General features: G+C 34.7%; 1 protein-coding gene across 1 annotated transcript in view; it reads right to left on the reverse strand.

The window, feature by feature from the left end:
• The window catches only part of LOC150098740 (uncharacterized), a 66,131-nt gene that overhangs the window by 9,134 nt on the left and 29,928 nt on the right, over positions 1–27,069 (reverse strand). The window contains exon 2 of the mRNA XM_090405503.1: positions 8,703–9,100. Within this exon, the coding sequence (XP_090261629.1) occupies positions 8,703–9,100 (398 nt within the window). The remainder of the gene's footprint in view (positions 1–8,702; positions 9,101–27,069) is intronic.

Consider the following 27,069-nt stretch of genomic DNA (forward strand, 5'->3'; position numbering starts at 1 on the left):
ATCATCTTCTACACATAGTGTATATATATATATATATATATATATACACTATGTGTAGATCACCAGTGGAGAAACTCATATCCGCAACGTGTGGGATCCAGCAGTAGTTGCTTTTAAACCTACTCAGCACACGAAGATGGAATTAGACACTGTTGAAGAGAGTGTCAAACCATTTGTAATATAAAGACCTAAATATCTCAACTGAGGATAGCACAAGTTGTAATATTACGTCAAGTCTAGAGAGAGATAGTATTTGTGCGTGAGTTTACTAGTCAAAGAAACATTTTAAACCCCTCCCCCCACTTCCAATGTGGAAAATCAAATCGGAGATATATTTACATGTCAACTCATACAATTGCTGGATTAATATAAACACAGGATTTTAACAATACTTCATCCCTATAATCTTAATTAGATTATAGGGATGAAGTTATAGGGTTGAATTAAGTGAAATAGGAGATAAATGTTTAATCATTTAACTGTAGTGAAGTTACAAAGAAAAAATCGCACGAGCCACGTGTTTAATTCTATATGAAATCTAACTGGACGATTTGGTAACAAAATTTGGAATTGAAACTAAAATTGGTTAAACTAGTCTGGTTTTTATCGGGGGGGGGGGAGAACTGTTAGAAAGTATGAAGAATATCACAGTCTAGCTTTTGTTGTTTGTTGTCCGCAAGAAAGCAATCTGATAGGTCGGGAGGAAAAAGAAGCCACCGCTCACCATTGCACAGTTCAAACGATGACTGTTGTGAGCAAATATTTTTCGAAATTAGAGTGTACACCAATGGAACGATTCCTTTCAGTGATGAGTCCGCATTTATACTTGCAAGCGATGCATTAGATATCGCTCTGGTTTGGAATTCTGCAGAAATTGCACATTCCACAACTGGAAACATCCAACTTCGCTGTCATGAGTTTGGAAGACCAGAAGCAGACTACGCTGTGTAGATCGAGTGAAGAATGCGTGTCTATATTAAGGTCTTTTTAAAGTGCTAAAAATCCTCTCAGCAAGAATGTGATTCGCTAATAATATTTGAATTTAATAATGATATTAATGATGACTTCGATTTAAGGTTTGGTCGAAAACGCATTTTGCAAAGCTCATAAAACCGATATCACAACAAAATTTGCGAATAGAAAAAATAAAAGAAAGAAAGACTTCCTCTAGACTTCCTTCTTCCAGACTTCCTCTACATAGGTTTTGTCCCATTTCTCTTTTCAATTCAAATACCTTCCTACGACTACCAAAATAGAGGAAGGTTGGTTTATAACCAACTTTCCTCTATTTTGGTAGTCATGGCTTTTATGATGTTCCCTTGAAAGAATGCGCCACAGCGTTAATCTTTTTCGTAAGTAAATTTAAGATCTTCATCTATACAAAAGGAGAGTCTTTGAAAACGGAAATAGCGGTATGAAATAAATTAATGACATCTGGAGTCTGAGTTAAATTTAAAATCGCCTCTAAATTGTATGTTTATTTTTGAATCTGAGCCAGTTGGAAACGGATTCAAACATAAAGTCGAAACAATTTTAATGTACATATTCATCAGCTGAATAAATCAGTATAACGTAAGGTGCCCTATTTTCTTTCTTTCCATTTTTTTAATATATAATTGTACAATTACGCATTTTCTCTGTAGTAGGACAGAAGCGATATTCAAAAGTGAACAGTGTCAACTTTTTTTTAATACATATTTAGAAAGCATCAAGCATCAGAGTTGATCCTCTAAACTACACAATGTTTAAAAATATTGCGCAGCATTAGGCATATCACAGAAGAATTAGTGGAGAATTATAGATCATGTTAGTTAAATTAGCGTTACTAGGGGATCATCTAATATCTAAGGAGTTAGAAGAGAATGACTCAGAGGTCAATAGGGCTTTTATTTAATATATTCATAAATGATTTTAGGTTCAAATATTAAGAGTAAAACTTTCCACTTTGTTTAGGATATGAATCTGGATTGAATAGTCAATTATTTGGATAGCCTTAGTGTTTTTAGTTTAGATTAATTCTTCATTTGGAATTATTTGACGAAGTAACTAAGGCTGTGAGTTCAGTTGTATTACGTCTGCTTATTGCGTATGTTTTCTGGCTAAAGTGTCTGATTTGTGGGATGAAAAACCCGAGTTTCGAGTTAAAAAACCTTTCCGCTTCTGTATGTGACCCTTGGGATTTAGAATTTAACATGCACAAATACAAGTATGTGCGATTCGTTAAGATAATAATATTACTTGAATATAATGTGAACTAAGATGAAAAGGCATATTACAGGCATATATGCCAAGCTTCAAAAATGTTAATGATTTGGATGTTTTTGTTGATAGGGAATTTAATTTCTGAAGTCATATGAAGTAATTAATAAAGCTCAAAAGAATGTGGGATTAATTAAAAGCTTCACCTGTAGCTTTAAGGACATAATGATAGCGTTATACAAGTCTTTAGTCAGACCAATATTGGACGATGGCTCCCGGCTTTAGTCACCCAAGTTTTTAATAAATGTCAAGGAAATTGAGGGTATCCAGAAAAGATTCACTAATCCATATCAGGATAGTTATGGAAGTTGTAATCTGAAGAATTTATCTAGCAGGAGCGGAAAGGATTTAATTGAAGTTTATAAGAGTTAGTTTGGGATACATATAGAATAGACAGCACGAGCTTGTCGCACTTGGTTGAATTAAGCTCTACTATAGGCATAATAAAGAGACATTGAAGAAGTACGAATAAATGAAGTTCATATTTTACTGTTTGGGTTGAAATATATGGAATAGCCTCCGGCAAAGGTTTATAGAAGCGGATAAATTTATGAAAGTTTAAGAAAGCAGTAGACATTTATGGCTGGAGGATAGGTTGATAAAAATCAATGCGTTATGCTTATGTTAATTAGACGTTGGGCAAGTCGGTATGGAGATGGAATAAATCGAGAGAGAGAGAGAGAGAGAGAGAGAGACAGAGACAGAGAGAGAGGAGTATAGTATATTATCCATCCGTATCACTCCTGTTTACCTCAAAACACTTAGCAGTTTTGGAAACAACATTAATTGACGGTGAGGGAGGAATTCATTAGAATTGATTGAGTTCTATTGTTTAATGCTTGATGGCTCCTCCAAGAATATATATAAGAGTAGGATACATAAGAGTAGGTGAATCAATCCATACCTATATGGGCAGTACTGACACTTCACAATTAGGAAACGATCGACAGAGGCATTGTCCTGGAAAAGATAAATGCCCCACTGTTCCTTTACCTTGGGAAAACTGAAGGATGGCATGCTATTTTCAAAAGTCTCCGTAGCACCTACTATTCTTCTCAATATGTATGTCATATTCATGTGACATTTATACTCAATATCATGTGTTGTGTCACTATAAATATCGTTATATGTCAACGCTAATGTGTGAATTTCCGTTAATCTGCAGATTCCCTACGTAATGTTCACGTTACCTTTCAGTTAAAGTTGAAAAATAAAAATGCGTTCTACACTTAAACTAGATCATATGTAAAGTAATTAGTTAATAAACATTAACTAAATATCGATAAAGTTCGAATTTTATCTCAAACACACAAAGATTACCAAATAAGTACCTCTTCTCATGCGATGTATTTTACGCGTGCAATTTACTATCAACAAGTGTTATATCTTATTTGTGTAACGTTGGAGGTTAGGTGACTAGACACTTTTATTAAAAAAAAATAAAGAAAATACAAAGTAAAAAAAAAATTTAACACATTTAAATTTTTAATCTAAGGACAAACATTTAAAACAAAAACAAATTCAAAATTGAAATTACTATAAAAATAATTGCAAGCTTCCTTCTGACAATTTCCATTAGTTATTTATTAGGAGAACTTAGCGATTGATGGCATTTTGAATTGCGTAGTCAATTATTTTTACGGTACTCACAGATTCCTGTGAAGCATTGAGATTTGCAGGGACACTTTCGATATCCTTGCCTAGTGCCAAGACACAGATGTTGCATCTTGTCGCAAGGATACTTCATCTCGAGGAATTTCATCCTTGGTAATAAATTTTGTTTTGCATAGACTGAACTGTGATTGGCAAAAGAATTACTTCAGAACACCACTTTTTGTCCTTAATTCTAAAACCCGTCGTCATCCGTTTCGCTGAAATTCTGGACGCGGAATAGTGGACGGGCGTACGCGAGCAGCTTATTTTAACGATTTTTCGGATATATACTCGTAATACGCTCTACTCGTTAAAGTGAGAAATAATATTTTTTTTTCGTACTTTAACGATGTGATTCAGTTAATGTTGACAATGACTAGGGAATGTTAACATTAACAACTTTCGAACATTAGCGTTAACAAATACGATATATTTAAATGGCGGGATTTTTTGGTAATAAACATTGGAGTTTTACTACTCTTACAATTAAGTTAATTTCGTCAGAACGAAGCAAATAAATCTAATAAAAAGAAACAAATAAAAGTCAAATGAATGACGAAAAAGCGTGCTACACAAGATGCATTTTCAACTGTGACAACATTCTTCAGAATGTATATACATATCTTACAATAGGCACTCATTCTCTTTGTGTATGTTTTTCAAGTAACCTAATTCCCGTCCCTTGCATTCCTTGGTCCAAATCGGATCCAAGGTTATTCTGTCTGTCTTTAAGGGTAACTATGGAGGAGGTCCTCCAACGTAACTTTTCTAACGAAACACACACACACACACACACACACACACACACACACACACACACACACACACACACACACACACACACACACACACACACACACACACACACGAGAGAGAGAGAGAGAGAGAGAGAGAGAGAGAGAGAGAGAGAGAGAGAGAGAGAGAGAGAGATGACAGCAGGGCCAAATTCTTTCATTTTTTAAAAGTAATCTTGTAATAAAAAGACAAGTCTGGGTTCAGTCTATTAACTTTATTTAGCCCGAATAGTAGGTTAGTATTGTGAGTCGAGCCACTTCACCATTACGCTATATAATATAATATAACAATATTGTTTCAGAATCTATTTCAGATATAAACAACAAGAATAAAAAAAAAAGTTGTAAAAAGAGTTCATAATTGTTGAAAGTTCAATGCTCTAAGCGATAGGTGTTGGAAGAAAAAGAAAAGTGCACACGAACATTGTTTTTCTTTCTTATTATTTTTAAACCCATCGTGGGCAGGCAGGCCTGAATTTCAATATCCAGCGTAAGATCACCATCCTGCTTATTGGAGTCCCTGAAGTGGACAGTGGAGATGGTATCCAATCGGCTAACCAGACTAGCAAATGAGATATTTCCAATAAAATTTAGTTTGACTAAATTCAGAATAGATTTTCCCCCCCTTCTGTTCTCCTGTATAAGCTATGTAGCATTTTCTATTTCCAGTTAAAGAATAAAATAAGCATGCGCGGATTTCACCAATAATCTTACATACGAGGGTTTTCTGAAAGATTCTCGGCCTCGACCACAGATGGAAACACTATCGGCATGATTTTTTTTTTTCTAAGTTGGTACATCTGACATAAGTATCCATGTGAAATTGCAAGTCATTCTATCAAGTAGTCTGTGTTTATACAGCTGTCTGAAGCAAAAGCTGTATTCCTTGAAATGGATAAAACTGAGTACCGTGCGGTTATAAAATTCTTTGTAAAAAAATGTTTAACGCCAAAACAAATCCATTCGAAGTTCATTAAAGTTTATGGGCACTCTTTTCCTTCGTTATCAACAATTACGAAATGGGATGCCGAGTTTAAACGTGGCCGTACCAACCTTGAAGATGATCCACGTGAAGGACGTCCAAAAAGTATAACAACACCATAAATCATTGATCAAGCGCTCGATATGGTATTGGATGACCGGCGAGTCAAAGTGCGTGAAATTGCTCAGACTATAGGCATTTCAAAAGAAAGTGTAGGATATATTTTGCATGAAGAATTGCAAATAAAAAAGCTTTGCGCAAGATCGGTGCTGCGCTTGCTCACATCAGATCAAAATGCACTCGCATGAAAATCTCTGAACAGTGCTTGGAGCGTTTTGACAAGCATAAAACTGATTTATTGCGTCGATTTATTACTATGGATGAGACTTAGATTCACCATTACACACCAGAATCCAAACAGTCGAAACAGTGGAGAGAAGTCGGTTGTTCAGCGCCAAAGAAGACCAAGTCGGTTCCATTTCGGGTTCCATCACCTTTCCTGCTGATGGAACTCAAAACACCGATGCCACCGATTCATAGCATCGGTGTTTCGGGATACTAAAGGCATTTTTTTATTAATTATCTTGAAAAGGGTAAAACAATAAATATTATTCCGATCTTTTAACCAGACTAGACGAAAAAATTCGTGAGGAAAGACCCGGTTTGCAAAAGAACAAAATCATCTTTCATCAGGACAATGCACCTGCCCACAAAGGTGTTTTGGCAATGGGAAAATTAAGCGATCTGCACTATGAATTGTTGGAACATCCCCCCTATTCCCTAGATTTCGCTCCCTCTGACTTCTGCCTCTTCCCAAAACTAAAGCTCTTCCTTGCTGGTGAGCGTTTTTCTTTGAATCAAGAGGCGATTGCAGCTGTAGAAGGGTATATTGCAGATCTTACTGAGAGCCACTACAGGGACAGGATAATAGCGCTGGAGCATCGCTGGAATACATGTATTAGCCTTAAGAGAGATTATGTTGAAAATAAAAATAATTTAGAAATTATAAATTCCTTTTTTCATTGTTAGGCTGAGAACTTTTCAGACCACCCTCGTAGTTTAGTATATTGATCGCGAAAAAGCAAGGCAGAAAACTTCTGGCTTATATTAAAAATAATAAAGAGGAAGTAGCTGGAAGAGAGAGAGAGAGAGAGAGAGAGAGAGAGAGAGAGAGAGAGAGAGAGAGAGAGAGAGAGAGAGAGAGAGATCAATAAATGAAAACATAAAAAAATCGAACTAAATTATTCTGATCCGTTAATGAAAAGTAAAAAAATAAGGAATTATGATGGTAACCCACAGAAAACTTAAAAAAGCTTGTTAAACTTTTCATGAGGAAGTTTTATGGGGTTATGGATGTAGAAGAAAATGGACAGAAGAACAGATTGCAATTTACATCCCTTGATTCTCCCATAAAATCAAAACAACTGAAAATATAACTCAAGCATGTTTTGAGAAATGCGAAAATTCCTGTGTCCCGTATGAGACTGGTTAATTCACCTTTACGTTATTTATAAAAAAAAAAGCACAATATAGATGGAATTAAAATTTTTACGGATTGTATCTTCTTCTTCTCATATCTCATATCATGCTGTTCTCTCCTTTGAAATGTTTTTTTTGAGAAATGATTCCTGAAGACCAACATTTGTGCTAGTTTTGAAACTGTTTGCAGAAGTCTTGTGTTTTGCACTGCCTAAAAGTTGGCGCTTTTTTTTTTTTTTTAATCGTGATGATGACAGCAAATTTTTTTTTTTTTTTTTCAGCACAGTCAGAGCAGAGTGGCCTCCGACCATAATAAAGTATCGGCATGATCCACATCTTACATAACGATGGTCCATTTTCATGGACAATATTTCCTGATGTACGTCATGTTTCCATCGTTTTGGTAGTCAGCTGATGCCTTGATTAGCAGCATTAGCAAACGCTACATCATTTTTGAACTTGTAAAACCAATCGAACATTTGAGTTTTGTTCACTACTTCCTTTCCGAAAGCAAGTTTTAATACCTCGAAGGCTTCTATGGCAGATAATCTCAGTTTGAAACAGATACACGTGCTGTTTTTTTGAAATCTGTCAATTTTTCATAAAGCGAAATCACGATTACTCTTTGCAAGATATCGCTTTGAAATAAACAATTAATAACTTGAACAAATTCTACTCTGTTACACCTGGCGAGGTAGCTTTGTACTAACTACAGTGGTATCATCTAGCGGTTCGTCGGATTTGTTATCATTATTTTCAAAGTTTAACTCCCCGTATCAAATGTTGAAGGGATTCAGTCATACCATTCTAAATGCTTTGTAAATATTCTTTGTAACATTTTTATTCTCATTATGATTTCTTTCTAGTTTGTCCGACCAACTTGGCTTCTGTTTTAGAATAAGCAAAAAAGAAAAAAAAACGTGTATTATTATTATTATTATTATTATTATTATTACCTAAATTTATAGTAACATTTCTCATGCTTAAAACTAGCAACCTTATAACTTTTATCTAAAAAAAAAAAAAAAAAAAAAAAAAAAAAAAAAAAAAAAAAAACATTTCTTGCTAACGATTTAGACCAGAACATAAGAGTTTAATGTATCCTTCATTTACAGAGTTAATAAATAAAAAAGAACCTCGTAACATCAAGCAAAGAATTCAGAAATTATAACAACCGAATCTGTATGAAATAAACTCAAACAAAATTATCTCTAAGTGCAAAATACTTGGAAAGTAAATAACTACAAAACAGTTAAGTGGCAGCCCCTCTAACAATACAAAGTTTAGATAAGTTTTAACTGATCTATCATCTTTTCTCGTACTTATCTACTCCTTGTTACATTTACGTATGATATCAATAATGATTATGATTAAAAGTTTAAATCTGGACATGCAAAAATGAATTAGAATTTAAAATTTAAACTTGAATAATACAAGTTATTATCGAACAAGCAGGAGTTCCTAATAATACAGTTATGTATAACGAAGAGCTCCTACAGAGCAGAACGTAATATTCTGTGCCGATATATTCTTACCTCTCGCCGCAGCTGTCACATTCAGTTCCGCACTCTGAATCCGGTGATGTTCTTCCCTACCATGTGTCGAGAAACGCGGGCCGTGGTGCGGCGTCGTCGGCGGGGTTGGAGGACTCTGAGGATGTGCCGCCACGGACCTCGTGTTGTAAAACGCTCCGAACTGCTTAACGTCGGTGTCGGATGCGTCTCCCGAAGGTGCGCCAATTTCTCCCGAAACGCCTCCTTTGTTCGAAAGGTTTGCGGTTTCCGAAGGGACGTTGGTCGCTAAGAACGAAGACGTCTTTGGAGGTTTCCGTCTGCGCGGTTGGTACTTGTAGTCTGGGTAATCTTTCTTGTGTTTGCAACGTAAGCGTTCCGCTTCTTCGATGAATGGCTTCTTTTCTTCGTCGGCAAGCACCCTGCGAATAAAGAAGACAGTGAGAATAGCTCCTGAAGTGTTACCGTAATTAGTTTGTGGCAAAAACTAAACAATTACTTATCAGAGAGACACAATACTAATTAATTCTAGTGAAAAACACAGCATGTTGTTGAGGTGGCAATGTTTAAATGCAATTAATGTCAATTCAGTGGCGACGATTACAAGAGGAAACAATTGTATACAGGAACTGCGATAGTCTGCCAACTTTTCTGACCGACTAGTTGGCCGAGTGGATAACATACCCACTCTCCGATCAACAGGAGGGGATTCGAAAACCAATACGGACAGGCATTTTGTATGCATTTTACAAAGTCTCTTGCACGCAGTGTTATCAAATTTTCCCCGATCATTGATTTTTTTATGTGAATTCCACCAACGAAAAGTTGTAAACATATGCATCAGCACCACAGGTGGGCTAAGGGTTGAATATTCTGAAAATCCTACTCTATACACCAAACATGAAACCCACAGCTCGGTATGATGCCGTTTCCTTTGAGTGGGTTCGAACCCGTTCGGGATACGAAGAACCTTTATTCGAGGCCGGTGTCATATAGATGTAGCAGGATTTCACCCCCCCCCCCCCAGAAACTATTTTTACTCCCTCCCACAAAACAAGCAAACTTCCCAGAAAAAAAGACAGGATTAATAATTAGAGTACATTTGCAAGATAAATTACTGAGGGATACAGAAGCCTCTAGCAATGAGTCCTAGGACTCCGCTGCAGGTGCAATAATAATAATAATAATAATAATAAATGATGCAGTGAATGATAAGAGCTATTAGATGCATATATTTTAGCTTGTATTTCTACTAATTTTTCTTATCAAGAGCAATTACTGTTCCAAGTTATTGGAAAGAAGTAACAATTTTGAATTTCTACTTATCAACAGTAAACTGATCATTTGCTGCTGTTGTTTTTACATTCTTTTAAATATCAGTTTTATCCTAGTTGATTTGTAATCCTAATTTCCGCTAGTTTTAAGTTTTCTGAATGTTATTCTAATATGTTCAGCATTTTCTCCAGTTAGACGAATATCATCTACATATCGTACTGTTACCATTCTTCTTGTATTATATTTGACAGTTTCTCTAATACATTATTAATATCATCTACCACCTACGCATAAATTCAGAATCTAATGGGAAATAAACTTCGTTTATTACATGCAAAATAACCAATCATACTATTTGAATGCTTCCGATTCTATAAGCGCGCGCAGAAACATAATTAATATTTGTAATCAGAACACAAATACAGCAATTGTACTGTAAAATTTCTCCATCATACATAATGAAGTAAGGAAAACACCCCTCTTGTAGAAAACGGTGTTTTCCGTATTGATTCTGCTACAATATGTCCATTAAGAATATGACAAAATTTCAGAACGAGGAATTTTTCTCCATCTCCATCTTCTTTCTAGCGAACACATCCAATTACTACTCCAGATACTCTCGTAATAACATCACTTCGTATATGACAGTTCGATGTATTACTAATTTATCCAAGCCTAACCGGCCACAACATCATTACACTGTTTTTTTCTTTTGACTGCACGAGAGTCGCAGAAGAGCTATGAATCTTATTTTTCCCACAAGTGGACGAAACAGGCGGAGTTTTTCCGTCGTGAAATTTTAACTGAACAATGACAACGATGTCAGCTGGATCATTGACAGCGATGTCATCATTGACCCAGCACCGTTCACATGAAACGTGATCTTCAAGAATTCTCGTAGATCCTTAAGATCTTCATAATAAATTAAGCCGCAACTATAAATTTCGCGCTCTTTCACGGCCCTCTTCTATTTATTTCCAGTTGCAATTGACGGTAAATACAAATTAATAACCATTGTTTTTATGACAGTAAAGAGTTATATATCGCTTTAGTTGAGATTCGCCTAAAAAACAGGAATAAATATTTTTTTTTTCAACCGCCTTTTATAAATTACTTCACAGAATAAGAATAACATTTACAAATGCTTTTTTTTTTTTTTGCTGTTGTCGTTAAAACACAACTTTTGTCTCTCTATTCGACACAGAACTATTCCTAACGTAAATAATTTCTAAATTGCTTCTACACTTTCACAAACAAATTTAGTTTACACTTAACACCATTCCCCCCCCCCCCCGTCTTTTCTAAATGGATGTTGTGGAACGTTTGGACTGAAGGTGTATAGTTGAAAGCTGGAAGGCTGCCATCTTCTACAAAGAGTTATTTGTTGTATATCACAGATCCCTATCCCTCCTTTCTCTTAGTTTAGTTTAGCTATTTGTCATAGTCTTAATAATACACTCTTGAAAGACGGTGTATATATATATATATATATATATATATTTCCAGCAATGAACACCATATATATATATATATATGGTGTTCATTGCTGGAAATAAAACTAAATAAATAAAAAGATGGATAGATTTATTGATATTTCTTTTAAACCGCTGCAAAATATATACAAATAGTAGATATTAAAGATCCAACATTATTTCAAAGCTGAATATGTGTAGAAAATTCTGAAATGTTGCCCAGAGAACTTATGAGAATACAACCGCCTGCATCGGAGTTGCCTTAGCTTGCACTACTTAAAACACACGAGCGCTGCCCAGGAGTTCATATATTCGCCTTTTATTAGTGCATTTGATAATAGGTTTCACTGGACTGACTGCTGCTTCGAACTGGTCGGTTCTCTTTAGAGACCAGACAGAAACTTTAAGAGAACAAGAACTCTCATACAATACCAAATATTCATTTCGGCGACGTAAGTTATATAGAAATAGTGGATAATATCGATTGAAATAATTCGATATTTAATATCCACTATTTCTATATAATGTACCTCACCGAGATGAAGCTGTATCGCTCTTTCTTTGATAATTGACTATTGCTGCAATGGGACTAAAAATGGGCATGAATGTAGAAGACGAGGAGAAGAATATTTTTGTAGAAATAAATTTAAAATTGGACCGATTACCATTCGAATTTCGACATGTTTTAGAAAGTCAACGGTGGAACTATAGATTCAGACTCATGTGAACAATGCATACGAAAGTATCTGTAGATAAAGTACAACATGACAAGAAAGGAACTAAGAGGTAACTGAGTCTAGAAATTTTAAGACCTTGAGCACTTTCCGAAACATGGGGGACAGTATTTCGTAATACGCGGAAGTTCCCGTTGCTCAGTTGGTTTCGACGACGGACTTTGATTAGAAGGACCTGGTTTCGAATTCCGCTAATGCCGCAAATGTAATACGGGGGATTTTCAATTAAAGGTGAGTTAGCCGGTCTCGTGTGTTGGTGGAGTTTCTTTTCCTTCCCCGGAAACTTCGTTTTTTCGTTGATCAAAACAGGCAAACTGACCCATTGAACGCACGTATCTACAGATGCGATGTCTCTGACTGACGAGAATTGGATGGATGTAGATATACAAAAGAAATATTACAATTCAAATGTGACGCAGAAGAGTTTTCTTATAATAGTCATACATTTCCTTTGATTCTAAATTAAATCACTGAGAATCTAAGTAGGCCAAGTGAACTAAAGTGAACCACGTGAACAACGGATAGGGCACAACTGTTTTCAAATCTCGAAATCAGAATCTGCAGTAAAAAAAAAAAAAAAAAAATTAGATGATAAATAATTTATAAATTCTTTTATATGCAATTATTCATTTTTTTAAACCATTCATTTATCGCTAAACAAAGTCAGAAAATTTGGTATTTGCCATAAATTAATTAATTTTTAAATTCCCATTGAGTTTGTAATATTTCCTTAATGGTTAGAATGGTTTTTACTGATTGCTTTCTCCACGAAAATAATTCAAACCTAAACTAGAAAAAAATGCGCACATAAAAGAGCTTCTCTGAAGTGACGATTCTGCCTACTCGGAATATAATTCTGTGAAAAGTGGGCGTACTCGTCTTCTGGTAATCGCGAAGCACTGAGAACACCGATTCCTATTCAACATCGACCTCATCGCTCAGCAAGTGACAGAAAGTTGTAATTAGTTCTTAGAACAGGTGATGGTGGTTTATGAGCCGTCGATTTATCTGACGTTAACTTCTGCAAGTTGAATTTATGAATTCATTCAGACAAGCGAATTATATGAACGAGATTCTTTTTAATGACCTCTCACGACCTTTGAACTGAACGAAGTTCAAAGTTAACGATTCCCAATCAGCACAGCCAACTTATATGAACTAACTAAAGATTATGAAGATTTACTACGCAGCAAATCGAAAACGGAAATTCTTACAACAGTTATGTGTCTCGCGATCTCTATGGTTTCAAGGTGTGTGTGTGTGTGTGTGTGTGTGTGTGTGTACGCTTTAGTGCTTAGAAAATGTACATATAGGATTGCCTTTTCTGTTACGCATGCGTATTGAGCGGAGTTTAATAAACTGTATTTTGAATTCCCATGTTAATTTCTCAAACACCTCACTTTAGATTTTAATGGAATAATCATTGAGGAGGGGAAAAATTGTAAAAAAAAAAAAGATGATGTTAATAAATTAAGTTATAGAAATTCGTATATTTTCGCTTCGATTATTTTCTTCAAGCCCTATTGCATATCAACGTCTATTCCTGATTGCAAATAAGATCATGAATATTATTATTGTTATTATTGTTGTTGTTGTTGTTATTTGACGTTTCTCAGGGATTCCAAGGACTTTTCGTGGGAGGGCAATCCGCACAACACAATCCACTGTCTGAACTGCTTAATCATCCATCTACATTATATCTAAATATTATGCCATTCTCTCAATTCTGTAAAACTATCTCAAAGCAACTTACCTGTCTATCATATACCCCTCCCCCAACACACACCTAATTAACTATCATATCTCACCCCTTATCCACCTATTAACTAACAAATGCTAATTAGGAGAATCATAAGGAGAATCCCACAGACCTGCCACCACTTGGTCATTCGCCTCTGGATCCATTTCAACCTCTTCCACATCTCCTAGATACCTTGAAGCGATCAAATCTGTGAGCAGTAATCTAAATTGAAGATTATGAGGTCTTATCCAAGATGTACAATAACCTATTTGTCCACAACAGTCTCTACTTTACGGTGTTCTTCCATAAATTTGCAACAATTATTCCTATAATTCCACTAGAATTATCAGAGCCATATTGCAAAATATGGCTCTGATAATTATGGCACAAAATATGGCACAAAATAAACAATTAATGTTCAAAAACAGTAAAGTCAATTTACTGTATAAAAAAAAAATTAAAATTAAAATTAAAATACCAAAAATTCCGAATTGCTTAGAAAAATTCTGCGCCGTCGCTAATATGAGAAAGAAAGAACAATTATACCCCCCCCCCAGTAAATTTCAGTCATCTAAACATTTAAAGTCGTTTTAATCAGAATGATTAAAACGACTTATTAATTACTACAATCCAATAATTCAATTACCTGTATGCAAAAGCACACCAATGATACTGGTTTATGTAATAAGCCTCTTGAAATTACTCAAATCCAATGAAATTTTGTGTGTGTCACACACACACACACACACACACACACACACACACACACACACACACACACACACACACACACACACACACACACACACACACACACACACACACACCGCGCGTGCGTGCGTGTGTGTAAAATTCTTTAGAATTAAAATAATTGCATGAATCAAATGCGTGGCAGTAAGATTCTTGTGTTTTTAACTCTCCCCCTTAATAAATATCATTAACTTTGTACCCCTTTTATAAATAATTCGAATTTTATAGCATATCAAAATCAATTTTGTATGATATGAATTTCGTATCATACCATTTTCTCTTGCTAATGCGTATGAATTTTGGGTTCCCTTGCAATTAATTTAGTTTGGTAGGCTATCTTATATTTTATTATTGTCCATGACGGCATTCAAATTTAATCAACATTTTGGAGTCAGATATGAATCTGTTAACAGACACAGTTAATTATATTTAAATTTAAATATAATGTATATGATATTATACACATATGTTGAGAAAGTATATTCTGAGTATAAAAAAGTTATAATCTTCGCACACATGACAAAAAAAAAAAAAAAATTCGGAATATCGCTTTAGGTAAGCTAAACATACGTTCAATAGCCAGCCTTCGTAGCTCAGTGGTTAGAGTAATGCTCTACTGCCCCCACACTTCCCAAATATGGAACACTGTTCAAAAATTCATACAACATAAAGAACCTTTCATAGAACACACTATACTGGTTAAACGAAGGTAACATAAACACTACAACAGCAATCATCATCATCACAACCATGTACTCAATTTGGACATACAGATGCGACAAAATTTACGGAAGGGGAAACAGGTCCAGACATACTCAGTAAACTCAACAACCAATTAAAAGAAATCATCACGGGCACTATAAACAGAAACAAAATAACAAAACACCAATGGCGGCAAATAGGTCTCATCTCAGAATTTGAAGAAAAAATACAAATAATAGAAATAAAGGACCCACCGTAAAGAAAAACACAACACAGAACCATACACGACACTTTGAAGAATGCTGATAGCTAAAAATAAACATATACATGTGAATGAAAAGAATCTTGTACTCTTATTTTGTAACCTATATAACTACTTGTATGATGGTTGCTTTATACTGTAATTAGTTGTAGTGTTTTGTGCATAATGCTCGTGAGTTGTAGAGGTTGTAGATTAGTTTTATGTACCAGAAAATGTCAGTCACAGCTTACATATTGGAAGAGTTAATGACATGGTACTGATTCACTGCTTAACCTATGATATACTGTCAAAAAATGTAATCCTCTCCAGTATATATATAAAATCAAACAGTACACATGTATACAGAAAGTTGTCTCCCAACAAGAGATGTTGCAATAACCTAGTTAATGATATACTGCAAAAAAATGTTTAAAAGTAATTATATGTATAGAATATGTATTATATGTAAAGCAGTTGTATATATGTATGTATGTATATGTATATATGTGTATATGGATATAAATGTATAAATATGGTATATAGAAATAGTATTGTAAACTTTCAGATTAGTTCATAATGTATAATTCAAACTTGTATAAGTTAAAACAAATGTTATACAGGTCTAAGCAAAAGTGTCTCCTAACACACACACACAAAAAAAAAAAATATAGATCGAATCCAATATGTAAGTGGTAATATACCATCAAAATATATGAATGTCATTATAATAGAAGGAAATATGATCTATGAAAATAGAAATGTGAATGTTAACTTAAATCCATAATATAGAAATGAATATGTACGTAAGTTATGTTACGCTAAAAGAACAAAATACTGCTCAGATTATGTAAAAAGGACTTTAGGAAGAAGTAGATACTGAGTTATCATGTTTAAAAAAAAAAAAAAAAAGGAAAAATAGATTATAGGTGATACACATTATTAAGATATCAAGAAATGTAAATAAAAATGCCAATTAGAATAGGCATTCTATGTACAAATGTATATATTGTAAATAGTTGTATATATATATTTATGTTGAGTGTAGGTAGATGCTTTGATATGAATGAAATATGGCTCAGTGGTTAAAGCACTCGTGTTGAAAACTTAACCGTCGTGAGTTCGATCTTCACCGAAGGCTGTCTAATTATGTTTTACTTCACTTTGTAATTACAGAATGCAACCAACGTTTATTTAAATCCCAGCTTTCTTCTTAAAAAAAAAAAATCATGAATCAACAAGATAAGCCACGTTATAATAATAATGAATACGATCGCATCTAATTGATGTTACGCAAATTAATGAGTAAAATACATTGCAACCATTTCCATCGTTATTTATCTTTATGTTAATTTATAATAAGGATGAAGTAGAGTTTCTATTCATTAAACTTGCACACATCAGATTCATCAGTCCTTATTCTCAAGTGATTGACAGAGTTCGTTCATAAGTATTTCCCAGGAGAAACATTTCTATGATGCGTTCTTAAATCCCATTCCATACTCAATATATTCGGAAGGGAAGGGTTTTGGTATTCTCTGGAACGTTCAAGCCATACAACTGTCAACCGCATGTTGAGGAAATTACAGCTTTTTTTTTTTTTTTTTTAGTTTATCCTCTGTCACATTAGTGAGTCGCTTTGTCAACTCAACATAATGGATGTCAATCTCTTATAATACATGTTATTTCTCAGAGAACAAGTTTCAAGTAACGCGCCAAGAGTTCTTATACAATTCCACACACACACACACACACACACACACACACACACACACACACACACACACACACACACACACACACACACACACACACACACACACACACACACACACACACACACACACACACACACACGTGTTAATGCTTTTAGTTTCTTCTCAATAAGCAGCTTAGTCCTCTTCAGTGTATAAAAGAGAGAAAGGGGTTTTTGAAGTCTGTTTATGAAAAACGTATACTTGAGCATTTCAGCATTTAAATCTTCCTGTCTCTGAAAAACCCAGTTTTCAAGAGGGATTTTTTTTTTCCAGTTCTGTATTGACATAGGCTAACTCATCTCCCGTTGGGCAAATAATAATAATAATAATAATAATAATAACTTATAAAGGTTCTTTGCTTCCTACACGAGATTTCAACTTTTTACCAACCAAAGAGTGTTGTCCATACCGAATGAGGCTAACGCTGGTGTAACAGCTATAGAGACGGGAGTAAAAATTAAGAGTTTTGTTGATTCATCTGGCTCTCAAGTTTTTGCATTTTCGCAAGTTGCCATTGATATCAACAAATTACGACCTTGAGTTTATCTCTGCTATCCTCAGTATGTTTTACTTTGGTAAACAAAGCGCTGGATCCGTTTTATGGTGAAACTGTAGGAGTGAATCTAGGATTGCTTTGAAACGTAGACAAAATTATCAAACCTATTGTTTCATAGAGTAGAATCCTGAAGCATAATAGACCAAGAAAAGCCTTAAAGATTTTTGAAAATAAAATATCTTGACAGCAGGAAGTAAAAAGACCCTTCTATTTTTCTTATTGATGATAATAATCGCTCGTTGAGTAGTGATGTTCCATGTTTGGGCACCAAATGTAAATATGGCTTGACTGGTGGTTTTGTACAGATGAATTTTGGTATTTGTGGCCGTGAGAGTGGATTTCCAGATATTAGGCTTTCATGGAATTGAAGAGCTTTCATGCTATGTTTTCACTATGTCAATTAGAGTATCGGTGTAGAAGCCAAGATATTGAAAATCATTTATTTTTTCAAGACTAATATTTCCTTATACTCTCTTCTTTAGGATTTTAGTTTTACTGCTGTTGAACTAACAACCCAATCAGTGCTGCATTTTTACATAAATTATCTAAGTTGTTTTGAGCAGTCGGAATGTTAGAGTCATTCTGTACAAAAACGTCTGCACAATGAGACTGCTTATGAGGATATGTTCTGCTGAATCTTCGGGAGTTATTCCGTACCCATTTCCCCGAATACATAATCAATGGTAATAATAAAAAGATATGGTACCAAAGAATCTCCCTGAAGAATTCACTCAGAAGGACGACTTCAGATTCGTCCTTTTAATTTATCTTTGATGTCGTGAAATTTTGTCTTTGTGGTCAGAAAGTAAGGGGAGGAGGGGGGAATTAAAACTGGAGTTTCCGGGAGAAAAAAAAATTCCGATTCCCTTATGAGCCTCTCAGAAATGCAGTCGTTACATTAAAAATGGCGGAATGGTTTTATCTTTTACTAGCGGCAACAGTAGCATTAACAACAAAGTATGGCTCTGCGCATGTCACCAACTATAATTTAATTATATCCTAGCTCTTAACTTTTCTTCTAAAACTGGTTAAGCTAATTTGACGCCCATCAGGTAAATAGATATTACCGTTATTCATAATACCACCAAATCATTAAAGAAAACACAATATCATAAGGGACGTGAATTCACAAAAGATCCCGTTGTAAGTATCTCTAAAAAGTATGTTTTGTTTTGTTTTATTTTTTCGTAATTAACATGGTTATTTATTCATTTGGTTGCGGATAACCTTGGCAGTTTTCGGTCATCAGTGATCTATAATGGATTTCTATCATTGTTTATGACTATGAGTCTCAAATTATAGTTATACCGAAGTGTCATTCCAAAATGTTGGAGTATTATAAAGATAGCAATTCCGGGATACAATTTATACTTATACTTTAAAAACTTGTTCTGGTGATCCACAAGTCTTAATAGATACTGTATTAATGCGTTCCTGGATATTTGAGCCAAGTTGTGATCAGAAAATATGGGATACAATTATGACTGACAGAATACGAGAATACAAGAAATAATCTTCACATACAAAATAAAAATGATCTCATCGGAATCCAGTGGAAGTGACTTGGAAATGAAAAAGGTCTGATCATTATGAAACACTATGTACTATGACCTGTTGTTTTTAATCATATTTTAATTATTAACAAATATGTTTTCAAAAAACACATTGATCTCGTAATGAATTCAGTTATCACTAGGAAGAATTCTTATTATAAAATAATAATAAAAATCTTATGTCTTCCTGTTTGAAATCAGTTAATAGAATAAACACAAATTTCAAAATAAATCATTCATAATCCTTTTTTTTTTATAGAACAAACGTAGTTTATCTCCTCTCGCCAGTGGTATTTGTTATAATTAGAAAGAGCTAAGAAACATGGCAATGCCATATGGCATTGGGAAGCAAATGATTCTAATACGGTTACGTTAGATTGAGCGTGGAATACAAATTCTGTGTTGGAAGCTTGCAGTCCGCAGAACTGGTCCTATTGTTAAATCTTATTTAACATGAATGAACAGAATTAGAAGAATAATTCTTATTTTAAATAACTTGATTAAAAATATAGCTGTAGGTGTATTTGTAATCGTTTGGATTATCACAAAAAAATAGTGTTAAAATACGAAACGTTGTCGAATGTTTAAGCGGGGATGGGGGGGGGGATTTGGAACTAGTCAAGAAAGGAATGACATAAAAACCTAAGTGATTCTCCAGCACCTGGGATTCAGCCAAACCCTGAAAATAGACAGAAAGATGGAGACGATGTAAGTCCAATGTTTCACAGGCGAGGATGCTTGGGTGGAGTTTGTTCAGCGATTTAGAACGGGCGAAATGGTGTTTCGTGGTCGAGAGAAGCTGGAAGATCCAGCGTCTTGACATCCCCCGATGGCAGTAGGAATATGGCCACACTCCCAGGATGTGAGCCAAGTTGCGTGATTCACGGCAGTGCCTGCCAGCGTTGCATAAAACCTACTTACTCACAACCCAAGTTCAGATGTCATCACACTATCTCACTCCTTTGGCAGGCTGCTATAAATACCACGTCATCAGGCTGGGGTAATGGGGAAATTCTTCAGCTAGTTCGACCTAAGTAAAACGTGAAAAATGAGATTTGACACGTGAAATCCGAGCAGAAAAAAAAGAGATACCCATGCATTTCACATTGATCATTCCCATCATCAACATGCTTGGAGCTAAAACGGCCCCAATTTTTTTTTTTTTTCCTTTTCTTTTTCCTGACTGTTGCCGATGAACTCTGCTATACCAAAGCGGTGTCTGTGATGTTTCATTTATTTTAGCCCCCTTCTATGTCATGTTTTACCTAAAATCTGATTAATTCTCACGGTTAGTAAGTTTTAAAGAAGTTAATTTAGGTTAATTATAGTTTGTCGGGACAAATATGAAATGTGCTTCCCGAAATCTCTTTGAGATCAGAATATACGTGTTTGAATATTTCCTCAGACATTTTAGATATAAATACGATATCAAATTTAAAACAATATCAATTGAGACATATTAATATGTTGATAATGTATTTAGAGCCCACAAATTACTTTCATTATTTTAAATATTTGACACTGCAGTGACACTTCAAAGAAAAAAAAAAGGCGACGAATTTGCAAGCGTATATTTCAAGCAAATATCTGCATAAAATATGAAGACCTTGAAAGTATACTTCAAAAATGATATTTCCATATTTCGCAGTGTAAAATTCATAATATAAATGGATACAGGCCTAAACAGCACGTAGAGGTGTATTCGCCTAAATTAAAAAAGGTTACAAAAATATTGTTGTACTTCATACAGACGTCGTTCTGGCATAATTAGAATAGTTTAGCGACGTCAGTTTGGAGAATGTAGACATCACAGGTGTATCCGTTTCTCCAAACAACTTATGCCACCTTTTACGGAGAAAAATCGAATAGCCTCCGAGATTAGATTGCTGTGGAGTTCTTTACTACACTATACATACCCCCAGCACGTTTGTAAAAAAATTGTAAGACCAAAATGAAACCTGAAAACTCATACGGACAATAAATATCACCAAGAGAGATATTCTGATTTTTAGTAAAAATTACCGTAATGCGGGATTTAATATCCCCTTAATTTAAATAATTACCGTAACAATTTAAAATATATGACTTTATAGTATTTTATATAAGAAATACACATCAATTATAAAATATCAAAATTAATAAGAAAGAAAGATTTATATGCAAATATCGAGTGCACCACGTTGATAGCACACGTACACATTTATTGCTGACCTCAATGAAACTGAGATTAATATTTATGCATCAAATGTAATACACATAAAAGGCGTCATGTTATTATTTAGAAACGCATGTAAAAAATGATGAACAGTGTGTGTGTGTGTGTGTGTGTGTGTGTTCTTCCAATCGAATTTCGGAGTGTTTATTTCAAAATCTGCCTTTATTATTTTTACGTGACACCTCCAAGGAGTCCAAGGATTCATCTTAGGAGGGCACTCCACACAACCCACCGCTCCACTACTTAATCCTCCTTCTACACATGATGGCGCCATCCACAATCAGCATGACATCTAACAGATAAAAGCGTGTGTGTGTGCTCAGGCAAATTTTCCTGTAAACGGGATGTAAACATTCGAATTTCAGAGAGAAAAACCTAAAATTCGGCTTGTAACGACGAGAATCGAACTCGGGTCTCTCTTTTCCAATTGAAGAGATATAAAAAAAAGTGCTGTCGTTCTTCCCAATCGTTATTGAGGTGGTGATTATTAGTTGAGGATGATCACATCCTAATTCGAAATGAGACCAAAAGCTGTTAATTATATCTGCAATTTTATTTACTAATTCATCAATAAAAGCCCAAAAAAATTTTACCGATTTCTGTTTTAGCTTTTACACTAAAAAGTGTCTTCGTAGTTGGAAGAACGAAGGAAAAATGTACGCCCCCTTCAATTGGAAATGACCTGAGTCCGAATCTTTACGTGGAGTTTTTTCAATTGAAAGTAAGTTAGCCGATCTCATATGGCGACTGAAGGCTTCTGTTTTGTATTTTCTTCCCAGACACTCTAGTTTTTCATCTCTCATTCAAACAAATTGGCCAGAGAACAACAGTTCAATTAACCGGCAGAAATGCAACTCGTGCACGGTAGATGGCATCGTGTAAATGATGATTTTAGTAATGTGTACATGATGAATTAAGTAGCACAGGCAATGGGGTATGTGGAGTAGAGTGCTCTTCCACGATGATTCAATGAAGGTGCTAAGTATTATTATTATTATTATTATTATTATTATTATTATTATTATTATTATTATTATAGTTAAATATAACTGTTTCCCTATTGTTATTGTGACAAATATATGGAGGGGCCTTTAACAAGAGTTCTAGAAACAGGCAATTTAAATAGAGTGAATTAAATAATTGTTACGAATCGATGATAAATATAAATTAAATAATAGCAATTGACATATAGATGATTAACATATAATCTGGAAATTGAGAATCTAGAGTCTGAAACTCTACAAGCTTCTAATCAAATTGGTATATATGTCGAGCGATAAAAAATCATGTTTTGCTTAAAGACAGGGACGCTTTCACAAGCGTCCTTGTCACCCTAGAATTCTAACAACAACAGCCTATTAGGTAGTAGAACAAAGGCGCTATCCACTTGTCTAACAAGCCATCTCAGATACTAGCTGTAGTTTGCAATATATGAAATTAGCGCTGAGTTTAATAGTCGTTTTGGTATTATAGACAATCAGATTATACACTGACTAGTTTCGAGCACTATGAATCCATGGCTTCTTCAGGATGGTAGATAAAAAAAAAGGATTACAGATTAAAAACCAGCCTAAGAAAAACCGTTAGAATAGTAATAATTAAAATGAGGAGCCGGGATAAGTTGCGCATAGCATCTGTTCGGAGGTGACTGTCGGAAACGTTAGTTTCAATTATGCTGAGAGATCTCTTGAGACTTTTTGGCCATAATTTAAGAAACGCTAATTTCTGTTGATGGCGCTATGAGTGATGACAGCACTGAATTCCCTGGCCGTGAAAGACAGTTTTCCTCTACATGGACATGGTGGCTGCACCCCAATCGATAGCGCGATTTGGGGTAGGTAAATGATTATGAGCGAGCCTAGATCTTTTTTTCCTTTCTGTGTGCCACGTAGGAGAGATGTTCCTTTTTTTTTTTCCTTCTGATTTCAAAACGTCTGCTTGTCTCTGACCTATGTAAGGTAGACAACAAGAACACGGAATTCTATAAACACTCAAATTTTTAGAATGAAATATTGTATTTTCAAACTGCCCATAGTTTCTTGGGTCTTCAAGAGACAGTATTCCCTTCTACAAACATCTGGATATGATGTTTGAATAATCTTCGTCAGCTTCGGTATAAAGAGCACATAACATTAAAAAAAATAAAATAAAATAAACAAATTACACGTTATTCAATTATAGACCCTACTAGTTTCGTGAGCCAGCCTACCCACTCTCAGGAGATTATTAATGCTATTACAGAAAAAAAAAAAAAAAAAAGGCTTAAAAACACTAGAGAAGTTAACATAACTTTGGGTAATAAGGGAATACGACGGATTTTTTTTTTTTTTTTTTAAATTTAACTAAACAATGAAACCTGTGACGGTAGAAAACTAGTAATGTGTCGTTCTGTAACGTAATGAGTATCACAGCCCAGGTATTTTCAAACTGGTTGTCAGATTTTTGATAAATGAAGACCAAACTTGGTGAAACAATAACACTTGTTTTTTTTTTATTGTTGTTGTTGCGCTGAGCAGGGTAGCGTATCATTTTCAAAGCCTCCTTGAATTTCCCTACAAAACAGTTACGCTCGATGTAAGGAATTTCTGTTTTTTTGCCCCAGTACTGGATGGTTTGACATTACTTGTGTGAAAGGGATAATCCTGACTTGTCTTTTCTTTTCAACTTCCTTGAAATGCTCCGACATGGTGATCTCTCCGGAAACCCCCTTTTGGCCAAGATGCCACAAGAGCACTGAATCTTGTAGACCAGTGGTTTCCTTAGGGAAAGAGTATGGGCAAGAGGGGGGAGGTCTCGGAGGTTGTAAGAACCTAGATATCTGGTAAAGAAAAGTGAAGCCACTTTTATGTCATGGCTCCGCTTCAAATAAGAGATTCTGTCAGTGATATTGCGAAGAAGGATTACGGCAAGTTTCTTGCTTAGTCGATATTTTAGGTGGAATTTTTAAAATTTTGTTAACTGTCTTGAGCCTATATTCATTTAAGGAATATGGGCTAATTGAATAAAGCATAGTTTCTTTATTTTCTTTATGTTATGTGGTTTATGCCGAAACTTTCACGAACTCCAAAAACCACAGAAACTTCAAGTTTTCAGTGCATAATCTGATGATATAATATCAACGACTATTAAACTCAATATTTACTCAGTAAAACTGTTGCACATACTACGATTGTTGTTGTTGTTGAATTTTAATTGCAATCAATATGAATGCAGTGATTGGTAAGTGATTGATTTAAGATTATGCTGATATCCTTATGTTATGTGGATATTAAAATGATAACAGAAATAATAAATAAATAATAAAAACAAAATTTAAAATGATAAATAAAAGACAAAGGAATAGAAAGAAAAGATAGATGCGTATGTGAATATGTACTGTAAAAGCTATCCAATATGTGGCCATAGCGGGAGAATCCATAGATGGATTCTCCTTTTATATGTATCAATTTCGTACCACTAGTTTTTATTTACTCAAGAGGAATTATTATGATTCTGATCAATTCTATTTGCATTTTGACTCAGCTTTGCTTCTTCAAGCATATGCATTGCAACAAGCGAAGCCTAAACTGTGGTGAATTGGATAAGCTTCTTACGAGTAGCCATTTTTTTTTTTTTTTTTTTTTTGATACTTACTGAGCAGGTTTCCGATAGCGCTAATATGTCTTTCTGTGTTCTATGGAGACAGTTTGCAGCATGTGAAATCCAAACACGGCACCTCCCTCTTTAATGGTTGCCGGACTCATTCCTGCATGTTGAAAATTAAGTCGTTGTACCCTAGTGAGGTCAGAACTAGTCACCGCTCTGGTTTGTCCCGACTGTGATGACAGGCGTGCGAAATGTGAACTGGCGGCATGTCATTTAGCCAGAACGAGTGCGTCATTTTGACACATTTCCAGCCAATCTCCACTGCCAGTAACGTTTTTTGTGGAATCTTTGAAGATTGATTACTATGGGGATAATCCATAATTTGGCTACTTACTTACTTACTTACTGACTTACTCATTATCGGATAATTTTTTTTCTTCTTCAACTGATAGTTCTAAATGGTAAATAGCGGCCAACTATTCATATACAATATTTTTGAAAAAGTGATCCTTTATAGGTGGGATCTGTTATCCAGTTCTGTACAAGTAGAAATTACAAGGAAAATCTCGCCTAATCTTTCTTCGAAAATTAAGCTTTATTTACCCCCCTCCCCATTTCCTCTAAATAAACTGAACATGAGTAGTACAGAATTAGCCTTTCTGTATACTTGATTTCAGTAACATTCTTAAATTTTAAGATATTTTGCTTTAATAAATATCAGTTATAAAAACTACTCTCTCTCTCTCACTTTCATATTAGGTTACACGACATATTAAAACAACAGATCTTTGCATGCATAGTTTACTAGCCGAACTAAAGAGCTCCAGTCGAAATGATTTATGATTTAAAATGTGAACTTTCTAAAAATTTTGAATACAATATTACTGAGTCACAAATTACATTCAGAACTAAATTTTCAAGCAATCTAATACTATAGTTTTTTTTTTTTTTTTTTTTTTACAAATTGGTGAATGCATTTGTAATGCACTCACCAACCGATAACTGTTTATTATTATTATTATTATTATTATTATTATTATTATTATTATTATTATATTCAATTATCAGAGTTCACAGTCAAAGAGTAACAAGAAACATCAAAAAGAATAATGAAATCTTTGACTGGAATCCAATTCGGGCCTTATTCAAAGGCCTAGGAATCAAAAATGTGAGCTGTCCCTAAAAGTGTCGTTTTTTTGGAATTGAGATGGTGTATATCTGGAAGGCTCAACTTTTTCAGATGTTTCATAAATGTTCTTGGTATTGCTCCTAGCGCTCCTATGACAATTGGAATTTTGTTGCCTTCTTACTCCAAAGTCGTTGAATTTCAATCTCCAGATCCCTATACCTGGTCAGTTTTTCATGCACGTTTTCCTCTACTTCAGTATTTGCTGGTTGGCTGGTTTATTGATATGGCATTGTCACATCAATAAACCACACATGTTGTTGTTCAACTACAGCGATGTCTGGCATATTATGTTCAAGATGTTTAAATCTGTCTGAATTTTACAAGTCCCATATTATTATTGTTCTGGATGTGACAAAAAACAACATTTCCACTGTTCAGGGAACGCAGAAAGCACGTGGAAAGCAAAAGGCGCGGTGAAATGAACCGAATGGCGATGTCTACAATGCCGTGAGAAAACGAAGAACAAAAAACAGACACCAAAGAAAAGTAACGACGCACATCAAGGTAAGCCGCTTCCTGATCCTAAAATTACAGATAAGTTTGATTCATTTAAACTCATGGTGAAAGACTTGCTAAATACACACATGGAACAAATCAACAAAAAATTTGAGGAGTATGAACGTT

Source organism: Typopeltis vanoorti, chromosome 15, assembly GCF_054136105.1.
Source record: "Typopeltis vanoorti isolate ZY-2024b chromosome 15, IOZ_Tvanoo_1.0, whole genome shotgun sequence".
NCBI classification, from domain to species: Eukaryota; Metazoa; Arthropoda; class Arachnida; order Uropygi; family Thelyphonidae; genus Typopeltis; species Typopeltis vanoorti.